Source organism: Pelophylax lessonae (assembly GCF_965119305.1).
Source record: "Pelophylax lessonae genome assembly, chromosome: 3".
In the NCBI taxonomy this organism is placed as follows: Eukaryota; Metazoa; Chordata; class Amphibia; order Anura; family Ranidae; genus Pelophylax; species Pelophylax lessonae.
The window spans coordinates 441,324,090-441,349,687 of NC_138770.1; the positions used below are offsets into that span (position 1 = coordinate 441,324,090).

At 44.0% G+C, this 25,598-nt stretch overlaps 1 protein-coding gene across 2 annotated transcripts in view; it reads right to left on the reverse strand.

Moving 5' to 3' along the window:
• The window catches only part of NHSL1 (NHS like 1), a 331,325-nt gene extending 312,481 nt beyond the window's left edge, over positions 1-18,844 (reverse strand). For both annotated transcript variants that reach the window (XM_082249099.1, XM_082249097.1), the window contains exon 1: positions 18,096-18,844. In XM_082249099.1, coding sequence (XP_082105225.1) covers positions 18,096-18,387 — 292 coding nt within the window. In that variant the 5' untranslated portion in view covers positions 18,388-18,844. The remainder of the gene's footprint in view (positions 1-18,095) is intronic.
• Between the last annotated feature and the right edge of the window lie 6,754 nt (positions 18,845-25,598).

A 25,598-nucleotide genomic window follows, 5' to 3' on the forward strand; every position in this document is an offset into this window, starting at 1 on the left:
CGGCAAGTGGTTAACGTGTTTATGCAGCTTTTTACAATCATTTTTAAAGTGTTTTAGAAGCGTATTACAAGCATTTTACAGCTTCAGGCATTTTTGTTTAGCCAATAGAAAGCACTAGGGGAGGAAAGGGAGAGGAAATTAGGGGTTGAGAGCTGCGGTTTAAGCAGAAAACAAGCGAAAAAACGCTCAAATCAGGCATTTCTATTGAAATCTATGGGGCCAAAAACGTTTGTAATCTGCCAAAAATAAGCTCATGTACATTTTTAAACAGGCATTTTGCTTCAGGCAAAAAAAGGCTTATATGTGAACAGGGGTCATTGAAATGAATAGGATTTGATTTGTTGAGCGTTTTGGAGCTACAAGCTTCAAACAGAAAATCGCTCAGGTGTGAATGGGGCCCTCATTTTTCAAGATCAGACATCAGCATACATTCGGTTTACTTCTCTGACACCATCAATAAAGGAGACAAAAAAAAAATTTGAGTACAACAGGGTTGAATAAAGCAGGAAGGGAGATAAATATAATATAATAAGATATAAATACAAGTTACACTCAACTCTCTACACCACATCTTGATTTGTCACTCTTTGGTGTCCATAAAACATGCTAAATAAAGGCGATGGATATCGTGGCAGGAGGTGCATGTCCCCCAAAAACAGATCAGACCTCAACTTTAAAGTGGCTGATCAGAGAGCTAGTGATCGTTCTTTATTACCTCCATTTACCTCCTTCCCAAAAAAAATCAACCCCATTCAATCAATAAGGACTTCAATGGTCAAATATACAGCTTAACCACTTCAGCTTCGGAAGGTTTCACCCCCTTAACGACCAGGCCATTTTTTGTGATACGGCACTGTGTTGCTTTAGCTGACAATTGCGCCTTCGTGCGACGCTGTACCCAAAAAATTAGAACACCTGTCAGATTTTTAGTTCTGCCTTCACCCTCATTAAGGAGATTCACTCTCTCTATTTCCTCTGTTTACCATTATAATTGAATGTAAAAGTAAAAGAAAATCCCAACTTTTGGGTTGTCCCAAATAAAGTAATAGTATGGAAATCTTCCAATAGGGACACTGGTTCTGGTGACCTCAGGGTCCCCAAAAAATACCCTTAATTTGCAGGGATTTCCTCTCACTTCCTGTTTGGCCATGGGACAGGAAGTAAAGAAAAATGTCTGCACTGGGACAGAGATGGCGAAACAAAAACTGACAACGGTTATAACCCTCCCTTGCTCTGTGCCAAAAAGTTTTGCCCATAGTTCTGATTTTAAGGTCAGCCTGTTGAAATCAGATATTAGGAATGGTTTCTTATATAATTTAGGGGTAACAAGGTTTCTACATGAGCTTCCAGACATGCATATCTGCTGTAGCCATTACAAAGGGGTTCAACTCTTTTTAATAGATTTTCATTTTGAATTAAGTTATATTTATTACAAAAACAAGTAGGAACACCCTGCTCGTAAATCTTACCAACATTTTGGGTTGGGACATAGTTTTATTACATTTACATGCATAATTAAAGTGCACATCAATATACCTTCACTTACACTTTGTTTATTCGCCAGCATAAAAAAAATATGGATTTTTGGAATTCACATATATTAAACAAATAAAGTATGGACTGGTCTTGACATTAAAATGTTTCATTGTCTGCAGAACAAATATCTGTGATAGAGCAAGGTATGATTAAGTATCTGCCTTGTCTCTAATTTCTCTGAAATGAAGGCACAAGTCATCTATCAAGTAGCCTTCAATGAAATAGTAGGCCTTGACATAAAGAAGCATGGAGGTTAAGCCAACATGGCCCATTTCTTGTGTTAACTTGATGCAAGTGACCGTTAAGGTCACAGATGTTACAACGTCCCTGCTGTAGTAGACTTAACAAAGGAAACAAAGGGACCAAGTCATTAGGCGACAAATCCAAAGGAAAAGGGGGTGATTTTAGACAAATGTTGAGATAGACAGTCCAGCTGCTGTTTTAAATCACTGATATACTCAAAGTGGGTAAGTACATCTTAAAACAATAAATCCTGCCAAGGACACTATAATTGCTGACCAACACGTTAATTTTCAGGTCAATATCTAGACTCATTATTATGGCATTCCTTAAAATAAAGGTGTGTCGCCGCTGGTACAATTGCAATCTTCAGCAAGAAATATTCAGCCACTCCAATATCTTCCATTACTATATTTGAGAAATAAACTTTATATTACCAACAAAAGGATAGTATTTTACACTGTGAATTTAAAGCAAACCTAAAGTGGTGCTAAAGTACTGATTTTTACTTTTAAACAGCATGTGTCAGGTCCTTAAGTGATTAATCACAACCGAAGTCACCCCTTGAATCAAGGGTGACATACCACATAAAGTGCCAGCGAAAAGGGTGGGAGAGTGGGGAGCTCGCCAGGCAGCTGCCAGTCAACTGTGAATGACCCTGGTCAGAACCCCTTTTTATATGGGGGTACCAAATTTTCCAGAAGGGCATGCGGACTTCATCCTTCCCGCCACTAAAAACACGTGACAGGTAAGCTGAAGTCTTAAAAGGCCATTAGCCCAATAATTTCCTACAAAAATTATATATATATATATATATATATATATATATATATATATATATATATATATATATATATTTTTTTTTTTTTTTTTTTTTTTTATTATTACTATGCGGCATCCTCAGTCCCATGTGCGTGGGCCCCAATTCTGTGCCTTCTTTCCATTCACATCAGTCCCTGCCCTTAAGGAGCTTACAATCTAAGGTCCCTAATTCACATACAGTACACATACTAGGGCCAATTTAGACAGGAGCCAAATAACCTACCAGCCTGTCTTTGGGGTATGGGAGGAAACCCACTGGGAGAACATGCAAAATCCAAGCAGGTAGTACTGTGGTTGGGATTCAAACCAACGACCTTAGTGCTGCCAGGCAGAAGTGCTAACTACGTAGCCACTGTGCTTAACTTTTTTTCCATTATTAATATTAATATTATACAGGATTTATATATATATATATATATATATATATATATATATATATATATATATATATATATATATATATGTACTGTTATAGGAGGGCCATTACAGCTAAAGTGCGTTAAGGCCTTTTATTTTTTTGACATTTCTAGTGGTTAACCTGGTTACTTACCTTGTTTGCTGCTTTTCAGACATTCCACAGATTGCTTCTCACGTGGCCCATTCTCTTGTGGGTTCCTATAGAGCCATCCATACAGGGCTGGCCCAAGACATTGTGCTGCCTGGGTCCATGAATAAAATGCTGCCCCCCCCCCCCCCCCCAAAAAAAAAAAAAAAAAATCACGCCCAACAAATGGCCCCTTACATCCATTATTTTATATATATTTAACATGTAAAAAATATTATATATACTGTTCTTTTCTTCCGTAACTCCCCACTGGACCAGTCCACCAAACACCAACTGTCTGTCCTCAGTTCTCCTATCACTCCTGTGTCTGCCGTGCCCACCGCCCTAGAAGATCAAGCCTGCCCTGCGTGACATGGAGTACGCTGGTGTCTGACAACATTGCGCACACCACGATCATGTGAGGGACGTTACCCGGAGGAGACGCTCCACCTCCTCATACTCATCAGTTTGCACTATGGGCTGCAGTACGAGATGGAAAAATTCCGCCCATAATGCGCTGCAAACTAATGACACACAAAACTGCTGGAAAACTAATGTTGGGAGTCAATTTGTCACCCCTCTCCAAGTGCTGCCTGGGTCCAATGGTCCCAGTGGGACCCATGGTAGGACCAGCCCTGCACCCATGTGTATGTGCTTGCAGGAAAGAGAACACAGGCCTACATTAGCAGGCTGACACCATGAACAGGCAGCCAGAGAGGGCTAAATGGCACATACATGTATGGTGAAGCTTGGACTTGTGGGACATGTAGTCTTAAGAGGGGGAATTAGGAAACTTTCTGTGGAGCTGTGGGTGCATGTTCCTTGACAAGTTTGGGGAGATGGTGGATAGCAGGGTGGAGACATGGAATCATAAGCTGCGTGGCTTTTCCTAGTTCAGTTTAATTAATATAGAAAATGTGCTGCTGTAGGGCTACTTTAAAGGTTACTTTAATTTTAAAACCCCCAGATGTTTTTAAAAAAAATAGCATTGATAATAAAATAACCTCTGCCCTTTTGTGCTTTTGACAGCTTTCATTACAGGCCCAAGTCATTATAAGTACTGCTTTGTTCACATTCACCCTAGTCTAACATCAGAAATTATCAAAATTACAACTTAGACAGAAATCCCAGAACATGTCTTCTGTGAAATTAATCATGAATGATCAAAGTATGCTACACAGTGCTCATGTAATCACTGGGGAAATAGATCACAAAACTGCTTAGAACAGGGGTCTCCAAACTTTTGAAACAAAGGGCCAAGCCAGTTTACTGCCCTTCAAACCTTAGGGGGGCGGTCTGTGGCCATTGGGAGTGGAAAATGCCCTGGCATCAGTTGGAGTAAACAATGCTGTAGGCATAGTGGGAGCAAAAAAAAATGCATCATTGGGGTCAGTGGGAGGAATAGTGCCCTAGCATTGGTGTCAGTGGGAGAATTAGTTCTCCATCTCTAATGTCAGTGGGAGGAATAGTGTCCCATCATTGGTGTCAGTGGGAGAATTAGTTCTCCATCTCTAATGTCAGTGGGAGGAATAGTGTCCCATCATTTGTGTCAGTGGGAGAATTAGTTCCCCATCTCTGGTGTCAGTGGGAGGAATAGTGCCCCATCATTGGTGTCAGTGGGAGGAATAGTGCTCCATAATTGGTGTTAGTAGGGGAATTAGTTCCCTATCTCTGGTGTCAGTGGGAGGAATAGTGCCCCATCATTGGTGTCAGTCGGAGAATTAGTTCCTCATCTATGGTGTCAGTGGGAGAATAAATTCTCTATCTCTGGTGTCACTGGGAGGAATAGTGCCCTTTGTTTTAGTGTAAGTGTGATGAATAGTGCCCATCATTGGTGTCAGTGGGAGGAATAGTGCCCTATAATTGGTGTCAGTGGGAGGAATAGTGCCCCATCATTGGTGTCAGCGGGAGGAATAGTGCCCCATCATTGGTGCAGGGCCAGTGCTACCACTAGGAAAACTAGGCGGCTGCCTAGGGCGCACTGCCACCCCTAGGGCGCAGCCATGGTCAGTGCCACATTCCTCTCTTGTCACCTCCTCATCCCCGGTGGAGATCACCTCTAGAGAGGGGAGCACTTTGTATATGAAGGGATGTGTAGGCTTAAAGGGGGGTAGTGTGTATAGGAAGGGAGTGCAGGGTTAAAGGGGGGAAGCGTGTATAGGAAGGGGGTGTAGGGTTAAAGGGGGGCAGTGTGTATAGGAAGGGGGGTGTAGGGTTAAAGGAGGGCAGCATTAAAGAAGGGCAGTGTGTGAAGGAAGGAGGGGGGGCAGTGTGTACAAGAAGGGGTGTCTAGGGTTAAAGGGGAGTACTATGTATATGAAGGGATGTGTAGGGTAAAGGGGGGCAGTGCGTATATGAAGGGGGGTGTAGGTTTATAGGGGGGTCAGTGTGTATATGAAGGGGGTGTGGGGTTAGAGGGGGTGCAGTGTGTGCAGGAAGGGGAGACAACGTGTACAGGAAGGCGATGTAGGATTAAAGGGGGCAGTGTATACAGGAAGGGGAGAGTGGGGTTAAAAGGGGGGGGGCATTATGTACAGGAAGGGAGGCAATGTGTACAGTTTTTTTTGGGGGGGTGGTGCAAGGAGCTGGTTTTGCCTAGGGTGAGAAATAGTCCAGCACCGGCCCTGCATTTGTGTCAGTGGGAGGAACAGTACCCCATAATTGGTGTCATTGGGAGGAATAGTGCCCCATAATTGGTGTCATTGGGAGGAATAGTGCCCCATAATTGGTGTCATTGGGAGGACTAGTGCCCAAAGGGATGGATAAAGGCAAGCAAAGGACCACATTTGACCCGCCGGCCGCAGTTTGAAGACCCCAATCTTAGAAGAAGACAGCTCCTGCATAAGTTTAGCAAAGCAAAGTCCATTCTATGAGAGTCCAGACATCCAATTAGTAAAAGAGTCTGCACACCTAGAGGGATCCTTGACGTCTTTTTTGTTTGAAGTCCCAGTCTGCGCATGTGTAATATCTGCATTGTAGCAAAGTAATGACTGTAACGCAAGCATAAATAATTGTTGGTCTCTTCAAAGTCACGCTAAAAAGTCGCTCCTTCATGGGGCGACTTTCTGGTCGCGGTAGTGTGAACCGGCTCTTAACAGGGCTACTTGTAATATTATAACAAATATGGGTTGGATTTAACAAATGGCAACTACTGAACTTAGGATAGGCCTACCAACTTTCCCTGTAAAGGAGCAAAATATATTGTAATGTGATAATTCTCTACAGACCATAATAATTCCGACTATAAAAAAAAACAGTTGTACCTAGTAATTAGTTCATCAAAGTGTGGTTGTTGGTTTTGTTTTCTGCAAAAAAATGAATGAACTTTAATAACAGTGTAATGAGGGAAGATGAAATGTAACTCGGGAACCGTAGCTTATTGTAGGCTGTTGGGAGCCCATCTGCAGACATTTAAACCACACCATTCTGCAATATATTATTGGATTATTAGCTCCACAATTGTATGTTGTGTAACATACGCTTTTATTTCTGGAACTTTTTCTAGTTTGCATTATATGGACATTATATCCCAGGAGAAAACAGTATTTTACATGACCGGGAGGAAATGTATACCCGCACCTCCCAGGATGACAAAACTGCACACAACCCTGACTTAGCTGTGCGGTACATTTTAGAAGCTCATTTGCCTTTTAGTTCTTTTTGAAGTGGTTAAGTGGGCTAAACTTCTAAGATTTAAGTCACTTCCAAGAACTATAATTAATCTATGCATGATTAATATGGTATATTTGAACCGCACTCTGCATAGATGGAATGAGCATCCTCTGTAGCGCACATCCCTACTGGGGATAAAAGCAAACAAGGCTTACAATGCTCCGATTCCGTTTATTTTTCTTATGGACATGCTGAGGATATTTGTTCTTAGAAAAAAAAGCCATCATTTCTCTCTTGCTACATTTTTCATGTCTTACGGGGGTTAAAGGAAAGTCTCCAAATCTTCATTTTTTTCTTATGGAGCCGGAATAATTTCCTGCACCTGTGAAAATACATTCGTAGAAACTCTATCCTATCCCGAAGAGGAGTCCCGTGGTCAAGGTATGCTGCTTAAGCTCCCTGCCAGCATTTCTCGTCTGACACTTGGAAAACCTTGCTGAACCGTGTCAGCTGCTTCCCACTAAAAAGCCACACCTTGTTTTATGTTGACTTTTAAATGCTGCACAATGACAACACGCCATGCTGATTCAGCTTGGAAGCTCTTTGAATATTTATTATGCAAGGGTTTGCTGCCAGTTTAGTAGCTTTTGAATATGTATTACACCACTGGTGGGCTACTACAGAGCGTCCAGTTTTTATGAGGCCCTGTCAGATTGACATACGCTACTGTCTGAGGCCCCCCGATCAGTGCTGAAGGTTATCAATAATCAAATGCTGGAAGCGCTTCTAGTTCTTCCGTATAAGAGGTGCTGAAGATGTGTGTTGGCCCCATAATCAGCACCGCATCTTGGAATCAGACAATGGCCTTCTTCAATACCAAAAAGTGGAGCCACCGTTGTAACATTACCTATGGAATCACAGATTTAGGTTCCTTTCACACATATGGTCCGTTCAGTTCATCAGTTCAGTCACGTCAAAATGTATCAGTTTTCCATCCGTTTTTCGTCAGTTGTCATCCGTTTTCATCCGTTGTCATCCGTTTTTGGTCCGATCCGTTTTTTTGACGGATGAAAAATAGGGCATTCATCCGTTCAAAAAACAGACATTGACGGAAGCGGATGAAAACGGATGTTAACTGATGATCATCCGTTTTTACATAGAGATACATTGATGTCCGTTTTTCATCCATCAACGGATGAATGAAAAACGGACAAACGGACAGCATGTGTGAAAGGGGCCTTACAAAATACTCCTTAGCCTCCATTCCCACCTTGTTGCGCGATTCCCAAAGTGCAACAATGCTCAACATGAACATTCCCATTATATTCAAAGTGCTCATTCACACCTGGGCTTCGTGATGCTGCTTGTTTCAGTACAAGAGCTATTTATATTTTATGGCAGAACCATACATTTTTGGCCCCATGGACTTCAAAGAGCCTGAAAACGCATGACACACGTATTCTAGCATACCAACCACAATCCTCCAAGCAACCTTAAGACTGTAAACAAAATGATAGATTCAAGAGGGTCCAATCTGGATGAGAAGACTGTCATCCATCTAGTGAGAGCCTAAATACATGGATGCTCAACCTGCGTTCGTCCAGGTGACGCAGAACTACAAGCCCCACGTGCCATTGCAAGTATGACAGTTACAAACATGACTCCCAAAGGCAGAGGCATGATGGGCCTTCGTTCCCGCAACAGCTGAAGGGCCACAGGCTGCAAGGACCTTTATTACCCCAATGATACCCATTACAAGAATTATGGCAAATGGTAGAGGGTCTGGAAAGAAATTGGCAAAGTGGACAAGGCTCATGAGCTCTGACTGCACAAGAGACCACACCATCACAGAGAAAAAACAGGAAGCAGATACAAGGATGATAATATATAATGTTAGATATAACACTGTTTCGCATTGGCTGAAACAGAAATGCCTAAAGCTTGAAAAACGCTTCAGAAAGGCACATTCATGTCTGAAAAAACATGCAAAAAATGCTTCAAAATTGCCAGAAAACATTTACACGCAGTGTGAATAGAGGCCTAAGTGGGTCCCCAGTGCCTGCCCTCAACACTTTTTAAAAGCAACACATGTTGACCATGATCTGTCCAAATTCTTGCTGTGTGGCCTGTTGACCACAACACAGCCTGTCCTTGAACAAATTTACTGCCTAGGCCTGTGCCTACTGAACATGTGAGCCATGATCTCCATTCATTCTAATAGGCTTTGCTCATCCTGGTGAATATATTTTTAAGAAGAAGTTGATCAGCACTGAGCAGACCACAAAGAAAAAAGTCCAGTGGGGCAGGGACACGTAAGCATGTGGTTGTCAGGAATGCTAAGGAAGGGCATTGTGGACCGGAGGAGGTGCACTGAAAGTAAACTTAAAGCAAAAGTTTTAAAAAGTTTAATACAACCGAACAGCAATCACATTCATTGTTTTGACTGTTTTAAAGTGGAAAACAAACCCTCCTTTTGCTTTCAGCCAAGGAAGCTGCCATCTTGGCCACTGTTTGATCTTCAACTGCCATGATGCTGCACATGTGATCAGTTATGACACCAGCCATTTGATGGTTCGACAGATTGGTTGAAAGCACATCCAATGTGACAGTAAATTCCCGGTACATGTTGGGAATGTAACGGTTTTTTGAAAATGTTAAATCAGTGGGTTTAATTCTGCTTTAAAGAGGTTGTAAACCTGAAAAAAAACATTTTCTTCTTTTTGCAACCTGTAAGAGAAACACATAATGAGCTAGTATGCACCGCATACTAACTCATTATGAAATACTTACCTTAGAACGAGCCCCCACCGTGCCATCCGCTTACCCGTATTCCGGGATCGCGGCATCCGGCCATCTGATTGGGCGCGCGGGAGCCGACGAGACCCTGATAGACTTATGGTATGTGACTAATGTACCTAAAATATGCAAAACAAGTTTAAAAAAGTATAATTTCAAGAAAACTGCCTCCTGAAACATTATCCTGCTATTTAAACTATTACAAGCATGTAGTCCGACTTCCACAAGAGCACAGGCACATTTCTGTTCTTTAACATTCAGAGTAAAATAATATTAAGTATATAACAATAAAAGAATTTCAGTTTAACAAAATTATGAGTCATACTGTGGGGTTCCTGCAGTACTTTCCATAGTGAGGATCTGAATTAATCCATGCTGGCGTAACAGCAGAAGATATCTGCAGTGGCCATGCAGATAGCCCCCATCATTAAGGGATTAAGGCTTCATTCACACTTGTATCACTCCAAAATTGCGCTGACTTTGGAGTGAAAATTTGACGCAACTTTGGAGGGGTGCCACTTGGATATAACTTTGGCTCTGACCAGTGATAATGTACAAATGTTGCATTGTATACCATTCTGGTATGGCTTTCATGCAACTTTTGAGGGTCAACATTGACGTCTATGGCCCTCAAGTTGCATGAAAGTCAGACCAAAGAAGTGCATGAACTACTTTGAAGTCGTCGCAACTTTAAGACGCACAAATATGAATGGTTATCAATGAAAAACATGTTGTATGACTTGTCATGCAACTTTGATGTCCAAAGTTGCATGACAAGGTGCACAAGTGTGAATGGAGACATAGGCTTAGAGCATGGGTGTCCAACCTTCGGCCCTCCAGCTGTAACAGAACTACAAATCCCATCATATCTCTGTCTTTGGGAGTCATGTTTGCAACTGTCAGCCTTGCAATGCCTCATGGGACTTGTAGTTTTGCAACAGCTGGAGGACCACAGGTTGGACACCCATGGCTTAGAGCAGTGATGGTAAACCTTGGCACCCCAGATGTTTTGGAACTTCATTTCCCATGATGCTCATGCACTCTGTGGTGTAGCTGAGCATCATGGGAAATGTAGTTCTAAAACATCTGGGGTGCCAAGGTTTGCCATCACTGATTTAGAATATAATGGTAAGCGTCAACTTTAGTAGCCTACACTAGTATGACAATGATCAAAAAGGAGGCCCGCAATGCATGTTACGTCCAACCATGTATTTCAAATGACCCCTAATGAGGTTCAATGCACGAAGAAAGCATACCTGCCCCATATTTGGCCAACCCAGGACATAACAAAGCATGGGTATTCACAGCTATGTATTGTGGTGCGTTGAACGGTTGCATTGTTTACTGCATTGGCAGACATTCAGGGCCCATTACATCTACACAGGATGCCCCCAAAAGACATTTGAGGCTCATTACAAATACACAGAATGCCCCAAAGCACTTTAACATTAATAAAAACATGAATGCACATGGTAACATGCGTGCATAGATGTGAATCCAGCCTCAAACCGAGCAACCAGGAAACAGCTTGTTGCTGCAAGTACGAAATATCTAAGTAAAAATCCTAGTAAAATACCAAAACTGGATATAACATGACAGGATAGTGACTGCCGCCACATCTCAAACATTATAATACATTTCCATTTTATATACACACAGTGGCAATGAAAAACAACCTGCTTTACTAAATCATAAAGCCATATCTTCTCCTCCTGGACTACTCATATAGCAGGTTTCAATGTGTACATAGTAACCAAGATTAAATACAATTTCCAGGGAAGAAACAACGCAGTATATTTACATTGCACAAATTATGAAAATGAATCTTGGCTCCTACGCATGTACCTGAAGTAAGCATTCAAAGCCATATTGCTTATGGGGAACTACGTATAATTCTATCTCTTATCACAAACTTATCACAAAAAATAAATATTGTAATGTAAGCACTGCACAATTTAATCAGCAGCAAAATGTGATATTTGAAAAGTTATATACTCGGCAAAGACTCTAATCAAATATTGAGCGAGAGAGGGAATATAATGGACGCACTTGTCATTAGAACAACACCGGTGGATGGGACCTGAGCTGCCATGATAATAAATGACCTGGGTCATCTTTTTGAATTTGTGATTGTTTCCATGCTGTTAACCCAACCAGAGGAACATGTGTGAAGGATCTTGAATGCATTTGATGACAACATATTGGGCTTAGCAAGACAATGGAGTTGATTTACTAAAACTGGAGTGTTCAAAATCTGGTGCAACTCAATATAGAAACCAATCAGTTTCCAGGTTATATTGTCGAAGTTTAAAGGATAAGTTCACTTTATTGAAAAAAATAAATAAATGCAAATTTTTTTGGCAGGTAAAAAAATGTGCATTCATTTATTTATTTTGGAGCCTGTAAACCATTGCACCAGCGATGAGCAGATCGCTGGTGCCATGCAGGTTTCCTGCAGATCTGTTAGTGTATCTGTGTGCCCATACATTCCATATGGGCACACAGATACACTGACAGAATCAATAAACTACCACTGCGCTCTGACAGCGGCAAAGGATGTTGGGGCTTGTAGTTCATTCACACACAGAGCTGTGTGAATCAATAATGCGGCCGTGTGGGCGGAGCTGATTTCAAAAAGTGACAGCTAGTACAGGAACTTCTCCCTGTATGGCTGTCACAGGGAGGGAGGGGATAGGGCAGCGGCTGCAGCATTGGGAACATGTTACATGTCCCACCCTAAAAAAGGGTGGAACATGTAACGTTCCCAAATGTGATCTTATTCTTTAAAGAGGTTGTACATTTTTTTTAAAAAGCTGAAAGAGAAAGACATAATGAGCTAGTATGCATCGCATACTAGCTCATTATGAAATACTTACCTTAGAACGAGCCCCCGCCATGCCGTCCGCTCACCTCTATGACGGGCGACATGTCCAGTCGCCCGTCTTCCGGGATCGCGGCATCCAGACATCTGATTGGCCGGAGCCGCGGTGACGTCACTCCCGCGCACACGTGCGGGAGCCGACAGTCACGGCGCGGGTCTCTGAAGAAAGGGCACCAGCGGCCGTTCCTTCAGAGTGCATGCGCCAGTGACGTCACTGGCTGCATGTAAGGTAAATATCTCCTAAACGGTACATGTTTAGGAGATATTTACAGTACCTATAGGTAAGCCTTATCATAGGCTTACCTATAGGTAAAAGTGTCAGAGGAGGGTTTACTTCCTCTTTAAAATAGTAGGAAATTCACGTGGGTGATTATTTACGTTTGGGTAAGCCCATAATAAGGCTTACCTATAGGTATAGTAAATATCTCCTAAATGTGCACCGTTTACCAGATATTTACTTTAGCAGTCACATCTCGACACATACGCACTGGCCTCTGATTGGACTGTGCAGTCCATTCAGGACTCTGCGCCTCGGCCATGACCCCCGTGTGCGTGGGAGTGACGTCATCGCGACTCGGCCATTCATACGGTTGAAGCCCACAAACCCGGGAAGGAAGACCAGGTGAAGATGGAAGCAGTGACAGCGTTCCACTGGAGGGCTTCGTTTTCAGGTAAAGTGTGGCACACACTAGTAGAAAATCTGACGAAAATTTCCGTCCGAGGTAAAATCGTACGATTTTCGGCTAGTGTGTACACAACTTTCAGCAGCCGATGCCGACATTTTCAACGAAAAAAAACGGAGGGACAAACACCAAAATTTTTATCGTCCGTCCCCAGATGACCAAATTTTGTTTAATGTGTATGCAGTACGTCCGTGAAAAATCGGATAGGAAAGACCGCGCATGATCTGAAGTTGCTGACAACCCGGAAGTCTAGGAACAAACGTCCCAAAAATAAAAAATAAAAAAATCGGACAAGAAATTTTTGTGAACATCTATGCACTGTCAAGTCAACTAAAAACGGTTATGAACGCTGAGCATGAGAAAGAGAAATCGGAGGATATTTAGCCCGATTTCCGTCAAGTGTGTACGGGCCTTAAGTCTGTCATAATGTGCTAGCTTGCGCTGCATACTCGCACATTATGACTTAGGCAGGCCATAGACGACAAAATTTTGCACAATTCCCCCATCGACACAGATAGTGCTGACAGGTGAATCCCCCCTGCCAAGCAATTGTCTTCTCCCAGTGGGGGGGGGGGGGGGAGAGATGGGCTAGGAAAGCCATCCCTGCTGGGAGAAGACAATGATTATCGTAATCATAATACAATCGTAAGAGAATCCGGCAGGCAAGTTGTAACCAAGTTGATCGATCAATCAACTTGGTACATTCAGCCTGCCCATTAACCTTCGAATCTTGGCCGGCTCCTGCTGAACCAGCCGGGATTCGAACCGTGTCTGGGCGGCCTTTAACTGCCCGGGGCCCAATTTTATTTTGCTTCCCTGATGCAGTTTACTATCACTTTAACTGAACAAGCTGAAGTTAGAAGCTGATTGGCTACCACCAGATTCTGAGTGCTTCAATTTTAGTAAATCTCCTCCAATTTCCCTTTAGTAGACTTGCAATACTAACATTACTTAGAGCCAGGAATGCCTAAAGCTGGCCAAGCATCAGGAAAAATTGGTTCGAACATTCATACGGAAATTCAGAAAAGTTGTTTGTCAGAGCAATCCATAGTATTATTAATAATTTAAAAAAAATTTAATTGAAAACCCTGAAATTTTTTTGTAAATTTGTCTTGCCCAGGGCTGCTGTTAGAAATCATGGGCATACAGCCTACCTGGCAGGGCCCCTCCCCCTTGACATGACAATCACTAAAAATACACTAAAATCATTATTAGCAGACACAGAAATAACAGAGAACCAGGGTGAATTAGCCCTTTTTTAATTGTTTACATAAAAAAAAAATATATAATATATATATATATATATATATATATATATAATTTTTTTTTTTTTTAAATGTTAAAAAAAATTACATTTTTTTACATTACAGTTTTTAAAAAATATTTATTACAATAGTGAGTTTTTTTTTTTCACAATTTGTTATTTTTTACAGGACAGGGATGCTGGCAGCACCGTGGGAGGGGGGGGGGGTGGGGGCATCACAGTGACAGGGGACACACGGGGGGTCAGAAGCAGGCAGAACAGGGAGGGGGATCAGTGCCAGGGAAGCAATTACAAGAATGATGCCCTGTGTCTGTTTCTCCCCTGCAGCAGCTGAAAGCTGGCAGAAGGGGGAGAAACTGTCTTTCAGCTGCTGCAAAGAGCCGCACAGGACATCCTTCTGTAATTGCCCCTCCGCCTGACTGCACGGATTCCCCCTGCTGTTGGGGCCCCCCTGTGTGCCCAGGTCCCCTACAGGAGGATTGTTAGTCCCCCTCTATCAGCGACCCTGGTCATGCCAAAATGTTGAATCCTACATTTGATTTCTGGATGCACTTGTGCATTACAATAGGTACAATTTTTCACAAATAAAAAAAAACACATTAACTGTTGGCATTTTGTTCGATCTTGAAGAATATTCCACTCTCCACTTGTCGACTTGTCCCCATCAACTATTAGGAAATTGAACAAACATTTTAAAAAACTATTTTTTTTAATACTAAATTCTACTAGTGTGCGGGCAGGGCAGCTTAAAGTATGCTACATTTTGCCTACTTTAGGAGGGTATACATTGGGAGACTACCTTGGGTGCTAATGGGAACCATATGTGATTTCTGTGCAAGAATAATCATAGGAAATTCTTGAAAAAGAATCAGCAGAAAATAATCTATAGCTGCTCGTTGGCTGGTGTCCAAGAGAAGCAGCAGAGGGTAATAAGAGTCTGGTACATGCACCTACAAGTAAGCAGATAATTTAAGGACAGGTTGTGCATTGTGATGGGTCTAATTCACATGATTGGTGGTTAGGCGGATATGACAACATAACACAACCGTACATTTTTTTTTTTATGGGTGGCAGGGCAGGCAATAAGTTTCGACATCCCATATAAGTAGGTGTGTTCCCTGATAATTACAGTAGACCGGGTGTGTATTTAAAGAAGGAGAATTAAGAAATTCTGTACACATAAATAAGAACTGACAGCATTAAAAGTGATGGACTGGCAAGAACTATTAAAAGATTTGATTGCTTGCATATTTAAAACTATACATCCTCATAGAGAGGAACTATCTGCACTATATATATATTTAAACTAGTCAAGCTAGTTTTATTACTATTCGTTTTTAAACTGTTTATTGTTAGGTAAAAGGAATTTATGAATCAAGCAAATATGCCCTAAGGCCTGGCATGCCTATTACCCCATTTTAGATTGTAAGCTCTTATGAGCAGGGCCCTACTAAATCTAGTTTTAAATTGTTTTGTAACAAGGAATGAGCATGGGTTCCAAAACTAACGCTGGCCATAGATGTTGTGATTTTCTTTCCTGCAACCATGGGTTGCAGGAAAGAAAATCGCTTAAATTCCCCATCAAAACAGTCAGCGTTGATGGGAGAATGCATCCCGCAGAGCTATTGTGCGCTCCCGGTGGGGAGGGCACCCTGTTGGGAGGACCCACAGTAATTAAAAATGCTGGTTGTACCAAAGTTGATCAATCGGGCTGATTGGGTACAATCATCCTGCCCATAATACATGGTTCGAAACTCCGCTGATCCCTGCTGAACTGGTTGAGATTCGAACAGTCTATAGCCACCTTAAGTTTAGATGAACCCTGAAGGAAGCGGTCAGTGCTGGCCCAATCAGCTGCTGCCTGGTCTTTTCTCACCCCACAGCTGTATGTTTACAAAGAGGCGAGGGTGCTCATGATATCATTTACCTAATATGGCTACATGGTGTCCATAGTGGCCTGGGTGTACCCTGAACTCATCTCTAATCTGACCTTTGAACTCCTGTGGTTTTTTGTACTCCAAAAAGCTGTGGACCAGGTCATTCCCTGCCCTGTAGCTCACGCGAGCTGCAGGATGGGGAATGACTTGGCCTGAAGCCTATTGGAATACATAAAAGTGGGAGTTTGGGTTAGAGATGAGTTTGAGGGATGGCCAAACTTATCTTTTATATAAAACATTGACCTAATGTGACCATATTAGGTCAATAATGTCATGAGGACACCTCCGCCCCTTTGTATGGGGAATGACCCGGCCCGCAGCTCATTGGTGTACATAGTAGCAGGAATTCTGAGTTTGGGTTAGAGATGAGTTCTGAAAACACCAGAGCTCATCGCTATCAATGACCCTGACCTCATATGGCCATGTGACTATATTAGGTCAATGATGTCATGAGCATCCCCGTCCCTTTGTGTACATGCAGCTGCGGAACACCGTATGACCCTAGCTGTATCTCACTAAAGTACACAAAAGTAAGAGTAAGGAGTTTGGGTTAGAGATGAGTTCTGAAAACACCAGAGCTCATCGCTATCAATGACCCTGACCTAATCTGGCCATGTGACCATATTAGGTCAATGATGTCATGAGCATCCCTGTCCCTTTGTGTACATGCAGCTGCGGAACACCGTATGACCCTGCCTGTAGCTCACTGGAGTACACAAAAGTAAGAGTAAGGAGTTTAGGTTAGAGATGAGTTCTGAAAACACCAGAGCTCATCGCTATCAATGACCCTGACCTAATCTGGCCACATGACCATATTAGGTCAATGATGTCATGAGCATCCCCGTCCCTTTGTGTACATGCAGCTGCAGAACACCATATGACCCTGCCTGTATCTCACTGGAGTACACAAAAGTAAGAGTAAGGAGTTTGGGTTAGAGATGAGTTCTGAGAACACCTGAGCTTATCTCTATCAATGACACTAACTTAATTTGCCCATGTGACGATATTAGGTCAATGATGTCATGAGCATCCCCATGCAATGACCCGGCCCACAGCTCACTGGAGTACATAAGCATATCTCTATCAATGACCAGGACCTAATTTGGCCATGTGGCCATATTAGGTCAATGAAGTCATGAGCATCCCCGTTCCTTTGCGTACGTGCAGCTACGGAGCAAAGAATGACCCGGCCCATAGCTCACTGGAGTACATAAAAGTGCAAGTTCGGAATTTGGGTTAGAGATGAGTTCTGAGAACACATGAGCTTATCTCTTATCAATGAAATGGACCTAATTTGGCCATGTGACTATATTAGGTCAATGACATCATGAGCATCCCCGTTCCTTTGTGTACGTGCAACTGCCGAGCGGAGAATGACCCAGCCCACAGCTCATTGAAGAACACAAAATTGGGAGTAAGGAGCTTTGGATAGAGTTGAGCTCTGAGGATCCCTGAGCTCATCTAGGTCAATGATGTCATGAGCATCTCCACCCCTGCAGAGCAGGGAATGGCCCAGCTGCTTACAGGTAAATTGGGCTTCTGGGTTTGTATCAAACCCAAGTTCATCCATATTTTTATATGTACTGTCTCCTTTTATTTTATTTAGCGCTGCACAAACTGCTATATAAATGGATAAAAGTATTAATATTTGTGAGATGTAATGACAAAGGTCTACAGAGGGAAAAAAAAATTGACATGATGTTTCATAAAAGAAGGGTGCACGAAATCCAACAAAGAACAAAGCCAATGCATCAGGTAAACAAAGCGCAGAACTACTTACGGACTGGCACCTTCCGGTGGTCCAAGTGGGATACAAAGTGATGGAGGGATGCCAGGCGACGTTGTAGGTGGGCACTACGTTCTCCCAGGGTAACCGCCTGCCCATGGATGCTGCTGAAGATGTCCTCAGCATGTCTAGACAGATCAGACAGCTGTTGGATGATGCGCATCATAGAAAAGATGCTAACTTCGTCCAGAGAAGTGACCACCAAAGCTGATCCATCCTTGAGCCCATCGGTGTCCCCCAACCTACACAACTGGGTGGGCTGCACTGTCCTCAGATGGAAAGGCATGGCAGCAGCAAACTGGTAAGTTTCAGACTGATAAATCCAGGGTGTCTCCTACATCCAGTCAGATGGGATCATGTGCATGGTATGCAGCCTGACTCCAGGGATTGTTATGACATGTGCCATCCGATCACAACAAACCTCCCAGACAGTCCTATTGTGACTCACAGGCGATCAGCCTTCATTTGTATTCCTCACACAAACTTCTCCCCAAGAAGAGCCAGGGATCAATAGGCACAGATTCAAATCCACACTCCCAGATCCCAGGGGGAGAAAACAAAGCTTCCCATTGGTCAGACAAGTCAGCGCAGAGTCTTCTTATCCTGTGCAGAATCTCCTCTAATCATAAGGATGATGGATGGAGTGTGAGCTCCATGGACACAAGTGACATCTTCCCCAGGAAACTTTCCCCGATCTGCTCAGTGGGGGACTGGGCTGCTCAGCCGGTGAAACTGTGCCTTGTGTTTCTAATGGAACAGGAAAAGAGGCAGAATGGAACCCTCCCTCCAGATCCTCCTCCTCCTCCTCCTCCTATGTGTATACCGAGAGGGAAGGAGGGAGGGAGGGCTGTCTGCACACTGTCCCAGAGGAGGAGGAGGAGGGGGGGGAGACACCTGTACATCAAACACTGCGTACTGCTGGGGATAGGGACGAACACTGCACTGCACTCTTCTCTATACTACTCATCACTACACTCATCTGTATAATACCAAACAGAAAAATGTAATAGGCATTGCTTTGCGGCAAAAAAATTGCGTGACTTTGAGGTTGCAAAAGTGTGAAAGGGGCCTTCAGTAATTAAGGTATAGTGTGCCCCCTTTCAATGCAGAGTGACCAGCGTGCCCCCTTTCAATGCAGAGTGACAAGCGTGCCCCCTTTCAATGCAGAGTGACAAGCGTGCCCTCTTTCAATGCAGAGTGACCAGCGTGCCCCCTTTCAATGCAGACAGACCAGCGTGCCCCCTTTCAATGCAGACAGACCAGCGTGCCCCCTTTCAATGCACAGTGACCAGCGTGCCCCCTTTTAATGCACAATGACCAGCGTGCCCCCTTTCAATGCAGACAGACCAGCGTGCCCCCTTTCAATACAGAGTGACCAGCGTGCCCCCTTTCAATGCACAGTGACCCCCCTTTCAATGCAGAGTGACCAGCGTGCCCCCTCTCAATGCAGAGAGACCAGCGTGCCCCCTTTCAATGCACAGTGACCCCCCTTTCAATGCACAGTGACCAGCGTGCCCCCTTTCAATGCACAGGGACCAGTGTGCCCCCTTCAAAATAGTGATCAGCATGCCCCCTTCAAAACAGTGACCAGCGTGCCCCCTTTAATGCAGTGACCAGCGTACATGCCCCCTTTCAATGCAGTGACCAGCGTACATGCCCCTTTCAATGCAGTGACCAGCATACATGCCCCCTTTCAATGCAGTGACCAGCGTACATGCCCCCTTTCAATGCAGTGACCAGCATACATGCCCCCTTTCAATGCAGTGACCAGCGTACATGTCCCTTTCAATGCAGTGACCAGCATACATGCCCCCTTTCAATGCAGTGACCAGCATACGTGCCCCCTTTCAATGCAGTGACCAGCATACATGCCCCTTTCAATGCAGTGACCAGCATACATGCCCCCTTTCAATGCAGTGACCAGCGTACATGCCCCTTTTAATGCAGTGACCAGCGTACATGCCCCCTTTCAATGCAATGACCAGCATACATGCCACCTTTCAATGCAGTGACCAGCGTACATGCCCCTTTCAATGCAGTGACCAGCGTACAGGCCCTCTTTCAATGCAGTGACCAGCGTACAGGCCCTGTTTCAATGCAGTGACCAGCGTACAGGCCCTCTTTCAATGCAGTGACCAGCGTACATGCCCCCTTTCAATGCAGTGACCAGCGTACATGCCCCTTTCAATGCAGTGACCAGCATACATGTCCCCTTTCAATGCAGTGACCAGCATACATGCCCCTTTCAATGCAGTGACCAGCATACATGCCCCCTTTCAATGCAGTGACCAGCGTACATGCCCCTTTTAATGCAGTGACCAGCGTACATGCCCCCTTTCAATGCAGTGACCAGCGTACATGCCCCCTTCAATGCAGTGTGCCCCCCGAGACCAGTGCACTTACCTGGAGCCTTGGAGCAGCCGCGACGGCGCCTTCTCCTCAGTGTCCCGGCGGTGGCTTCTCTTCAATCCCCTGGCGTCTCCACGAGTCCTCCCGCTCCCACCTCCTCCTCGGCCAATGGCATGGGGTTTGCCTTGCGGCCAATCAGGAAGCGCGTATCGGACCCGCTCCTTGATTGGCCAGGAAGAGGATCCGTGTGACAATAGCGAATTTTCATTTGCTATTGTCACACAATGAGTGGGCTCTGGACGCACTGCTCTGCGCCCCGGGTCCACCCTTTGCATCGCCCTATTAGAGCCTCTGGCTCTAATCATGTGATGCCACAAAAAAAAAAAAAGGCCCCATTGAACTCCCTGCACCCTGAACGCACCGGCCGCCACTGATTAGCTCATCTCTACACTACACTCATCTCTACATTACACTCATCTCTACACGGAGCTCATCTCTACACTGCACGCATCCCTACACTACACTCATCTCTACACTGAGCTCATCTCTAACACTGAGCTCCTCTCTACACTACACTCGTCATCTCTACACTACACTCATCTCTACACTACACTACACTACACTCATCTATACACTACACTCATCTGTACACTACACTCATCTGTACACTACACTCATCTATACACTACACTCATCTATACACTACACTCATCTATACACTACACTCATCTGTACACTACACTCATCTGTACACTACACTCATCTCTACACTACACTCATCTCTACACTACACTCATCTCTACACTACACTCATCTTTACACTACACTGATCTGTACAATGCACTCATCTTTACACTTAAGTCATCTCTACACTGCAGTCATCTCTACACTGCACTCATCTCTACCCTGAGCTCATCTCTACACTGCACTGATCTCTACACTGAACCTATCTCTACACTACACTGATCTGTACACTGAGCTCATCACTACACTACATGGATATGTACACTGCACTCATCTCTACAGCACACTGATCTGTACACAGAGCTCATCACTACACTACACTGATATGTACACCGCACTCATCTCTACACTACACCAATCTGTATACTGAGCTCATCTATACACTGCACTCATCTCTACACTGCACTGATCTGTATAATGCACTCATCTCTACACTTAACTTATCTCTACACAGCATGATGGTGACACCTGATGTAAGGTGGCACTGTGGTGGGGGCACCTGATGTAAAGGAGCACTCTGATGGGCACACCCAATGTGATGGGCAATCCTGATATAAGGGGGCACTCTGATGGGAATACCTGATGTAAGGCGACACTGTGATGGGGACATCTGATGTAAGGTGGCACTGTGATGGGGACACCTGATGTAAGGTGGCACTGTGATGGGGACACCTGGTGTAAAGTGGCACTCTGATGGGCACACCTGATGTAAAGGGGCACTCTGATAGGCACACCTAATGTAAAGGAGCACTCTGATGGGGACACCTGATGTAAGGAGGCACTCTGATGGGGACACCTGATGTAAAGGGGCACTCTGATGGGCACACCTGATGTAAAGGGGCACTCTGATGGGCACACCTAATGTAAAGGAGCACACTGATGGGCACACCTAATGTAATGGAACACTCTGATGATGGCACCTAATGTAAGGGGGCACTCTGCTGGGGACTAATGATGCAAGGGACACACTGATGAAGAAACCTGATATAAGGGCTATAGGGGGCACCTGACAGTGGCAACTGATTTCTGGGGGTACCCAATGTAATGAATTACTATCGTAGGGGGACTTGATGTAAGGGGGAACACTATTGGGAACATTTACATTTACAGGGTATTACCAAAGTGGAGATAAAAGTAAAAAAAAACGCCATAAAGCGTGGCTGTGCCAAAAAAAAGGAAAGTAGGTGTGTACAATCTTTCATGGCACAGACTTGTGATTCGGAAAATTTTAGTGACCGGAGTCACTACCCCTGTTCTACACAATCTCAGGCTGCAGCCGGGACACAGACGAGGAGGAAGGAACAGCAGAATCAACCAGGATTTTTGCAATCTACAGAAAACTAATGCTCGAGTGAGTATTAACACTATGTACTATAGAATGTGTAGCACTGCCCCCTAGGGGACTGCTGAGAATTAAACTTTCTGGATTCCCCTGGGTTACCCATAGCAACAGTCTATGCAAACTTATCACTTTAAATGCTTGGCTCAGACAATGAACAATCCAGGGGATTTTGTTTTGTAGTATATTGTAGAACAGGGATAGAAGGGATGAGTGGGATACTCTATCTGAGAACTATTCACAATGTTGAGGACAACTGACTTAGGATGCGGCAAGGCAGCTGCTTCACCTTGCCACTGAAGTGAAGATACTTTAATACTTTAAGTGTTGCTGCATGAATTATGTCTTCAGGGTTCTAAACTTGGCACTCCCTTTCTCTCTTACTGTGTGTGTTGACACCCGTCAGCTGACTCTATCCACTGGAGTGGTCCCCTTCCTAGGCAGACCCCCGGCAAGCTTCTCTGTACTCACGGACACTGTTTTTCCAGAGTCACTCTGCCTTCAACTCCACCAGTCAGCTTTCCTGGACCTCCGGATTCAGCCCCACACTCTTGGTTCACAAGGCCCACTGCCTGTGACCACCATCCACAGCAACAGAAGTAGAGACAGCGGTCACCCTCCTTCCAGGACCTGGTTTCCCCTCCCAAAGACCCCCTCCCTGCCTCATGTGCCCTTGGCTTTTATACCCTATCCCAGGATGCACTTCTTACTGTGCCAACCCACTGGGACAGTTGCAAAAGCCTGTGTGTCATTGGCCAGGTTTCCTCCACTGTCCAACAAACCTCCTCATTGGATACAGTGGGGACACTCCCTCTTGCCCATGTGAATCGCACATTGAGCACATACAGCAGGCCTAACTATTAATCATGCTTCTCTGATAGGCAGAGAGAGCAACTATGTTTTGCCTGCTACTCTCCTGATAGGCAGAGCAAAACTATTCTTCCTACCTAGCACCTATCTAGGAGGGTGCTACAAATGTATTTACAGTTTTTTGAGGATTTGGGTATATGCAATGCCCACAGTTGCAGTGTGGATGGTCAAAATTTTAAAAGTGGAAACAGGCGCTGTGAAGGGGAAATATTACTTCTTCATCATCTGTCAAATGTCTCTGAAATGTTATCCACTACAGAATGCTCTTCAGAAGGGCAGCAAGGGCTGCAGTACATATGAGCGAGCCGTTAGTCTCATGTACCCAGGACAGGGAGGTGTTAAACAGGATCTTGCATGAAAATGCAAGGCATATTGTAATGACTGCCACCGTGCCAAAAAAATGTAAAAAGAGTGCCCGAAAGCAACAGCAAAACAAAGTGCAAGAGCGTATTCTCATGGATTCTCAAATACCCAGCAGGCAGTCATGAGTCTCAGTGATGACACCAATGCCTCCAGGGAGCTGGCTCTCAGTTAAGTAGTTTTTTAAATTTTTCTTCTAATGCTGCTTTTTTGGTATCCTTTGAATTTTTTTTCTGCTAATTTTGGGGAAAGCCGACGTTGCAGATCCTCTTTAAGCTGCTCTCGGTATCTGAAAGCAGACATGGATCAACACATTCAGAAAACAACATAAAGATACTATAATTAAAGGACAATATTTAAGTTGGTTAATAAAACCAAGAGCTACCAAAATAGAGACAAAAAAGACTTTCTTTTTTCAGGAACGCTTTTATGTTTTCATGGTAGACAATTTTCAATTCTGAATCAAGTCAGGGGCATTTTATTATCCACAGAGTAATGCCAAATAAAACATGAACTAGTAAAACCAGTAAGTCACCAAAGATGTGCATGCCCAAACCAGAGACAATTCCACTTATTTTTAATAGGATTTAAAATGTTTAAACTCCTAATTAAAGTAGATAGACATGCACAAGCATGAGAGCTCTACGGATTTCTCTGTTGTTAGCAGGTACAACTATTGTCCCTAACTTCTTGTCGTAAAGTCACAGTCATGTTCTTGCAGGTGAAGCTATTTACTAGTGATCAGATAGTATATACTGAGAAATTAATCTACATGAATGGTAGACAGCACAAAGATTTGTCTTGATGCCCCATGTATATATATTTATATTATATTTTGTTACCAAGCTTCAGTGGTGTATGTGTGTAGGCAGGCTCTTGAAGTCGAGGCAGCGGCGTCAAGAAGTTAAGGTAAGCAATTGTGGCACTAACCAGTGGTGTCACTATGGGGGTGTGGACTGTGGCTGGTTTGACACCCGCCAGAGGAGTGATGCCATCAAGTAGGAAGTGATATCTGACAGCGCACGAATCGGCGCGCCAGCACCGACTGCATCATTTATAGGGGCCAGTTTTGGGTGTGCACCATGACTGTGTGCTGATGGCCCGATATAAGCCTGCCCAGTCTCTACTGCCCTGTCCTGCTGGCACTATGCATTGGCAGGACAGAGTGCTGTGGCAGGCTAGGGGGGGAGAGGAGAGCCCCACTGATGCACTAGCCTGCTCAGTGCCCTAGTGCCTGTCCTGCTGTCACTCTGCAGCGGGAAGACAGAGCACTGTGGCAGGCTACCTAGGGGTGACATCATGTTATACTGCACCACATGACACCAACCCTATTGATGCCACTAAATTTGCTTTAAAAAGTTGCAGATTACCCCATACTACCCACAAGGCAATGGGGCATGTACGAGGTTCAATTACATGTTGATGTAACTGCTGATGGACTTAGCCTGCGAGAAACAAGGGAAATTAACCCATAACTTATAATAAATATGGTCTGGAAATACACCATATAGTACATTTCTTTACAGTCCGCTCACCCTACCAGGATATATTTAGCCATACTCCTGAGAAGGGCCTATAGCCCTCAATGTCCACAGACAAATTTGAACACACTCTTCATGGATTTAGGAGTAGAAAGAACGTCTGTCTGAAGTCTAACAGTTTGTTTCAGACCAGTCATGGATGGAACAATGAGAGTTGGAAGCATCAGACGTTAGCCTAGTCTGAAGTAAAGGTACACACTATCAAGGAAATTACAAACACTGTGGGAAGAAATCCCTGGAATTGTCCTACAACAACCCATTCTAGGTGTGTTGTCTACAATATGCAAAGAGAAG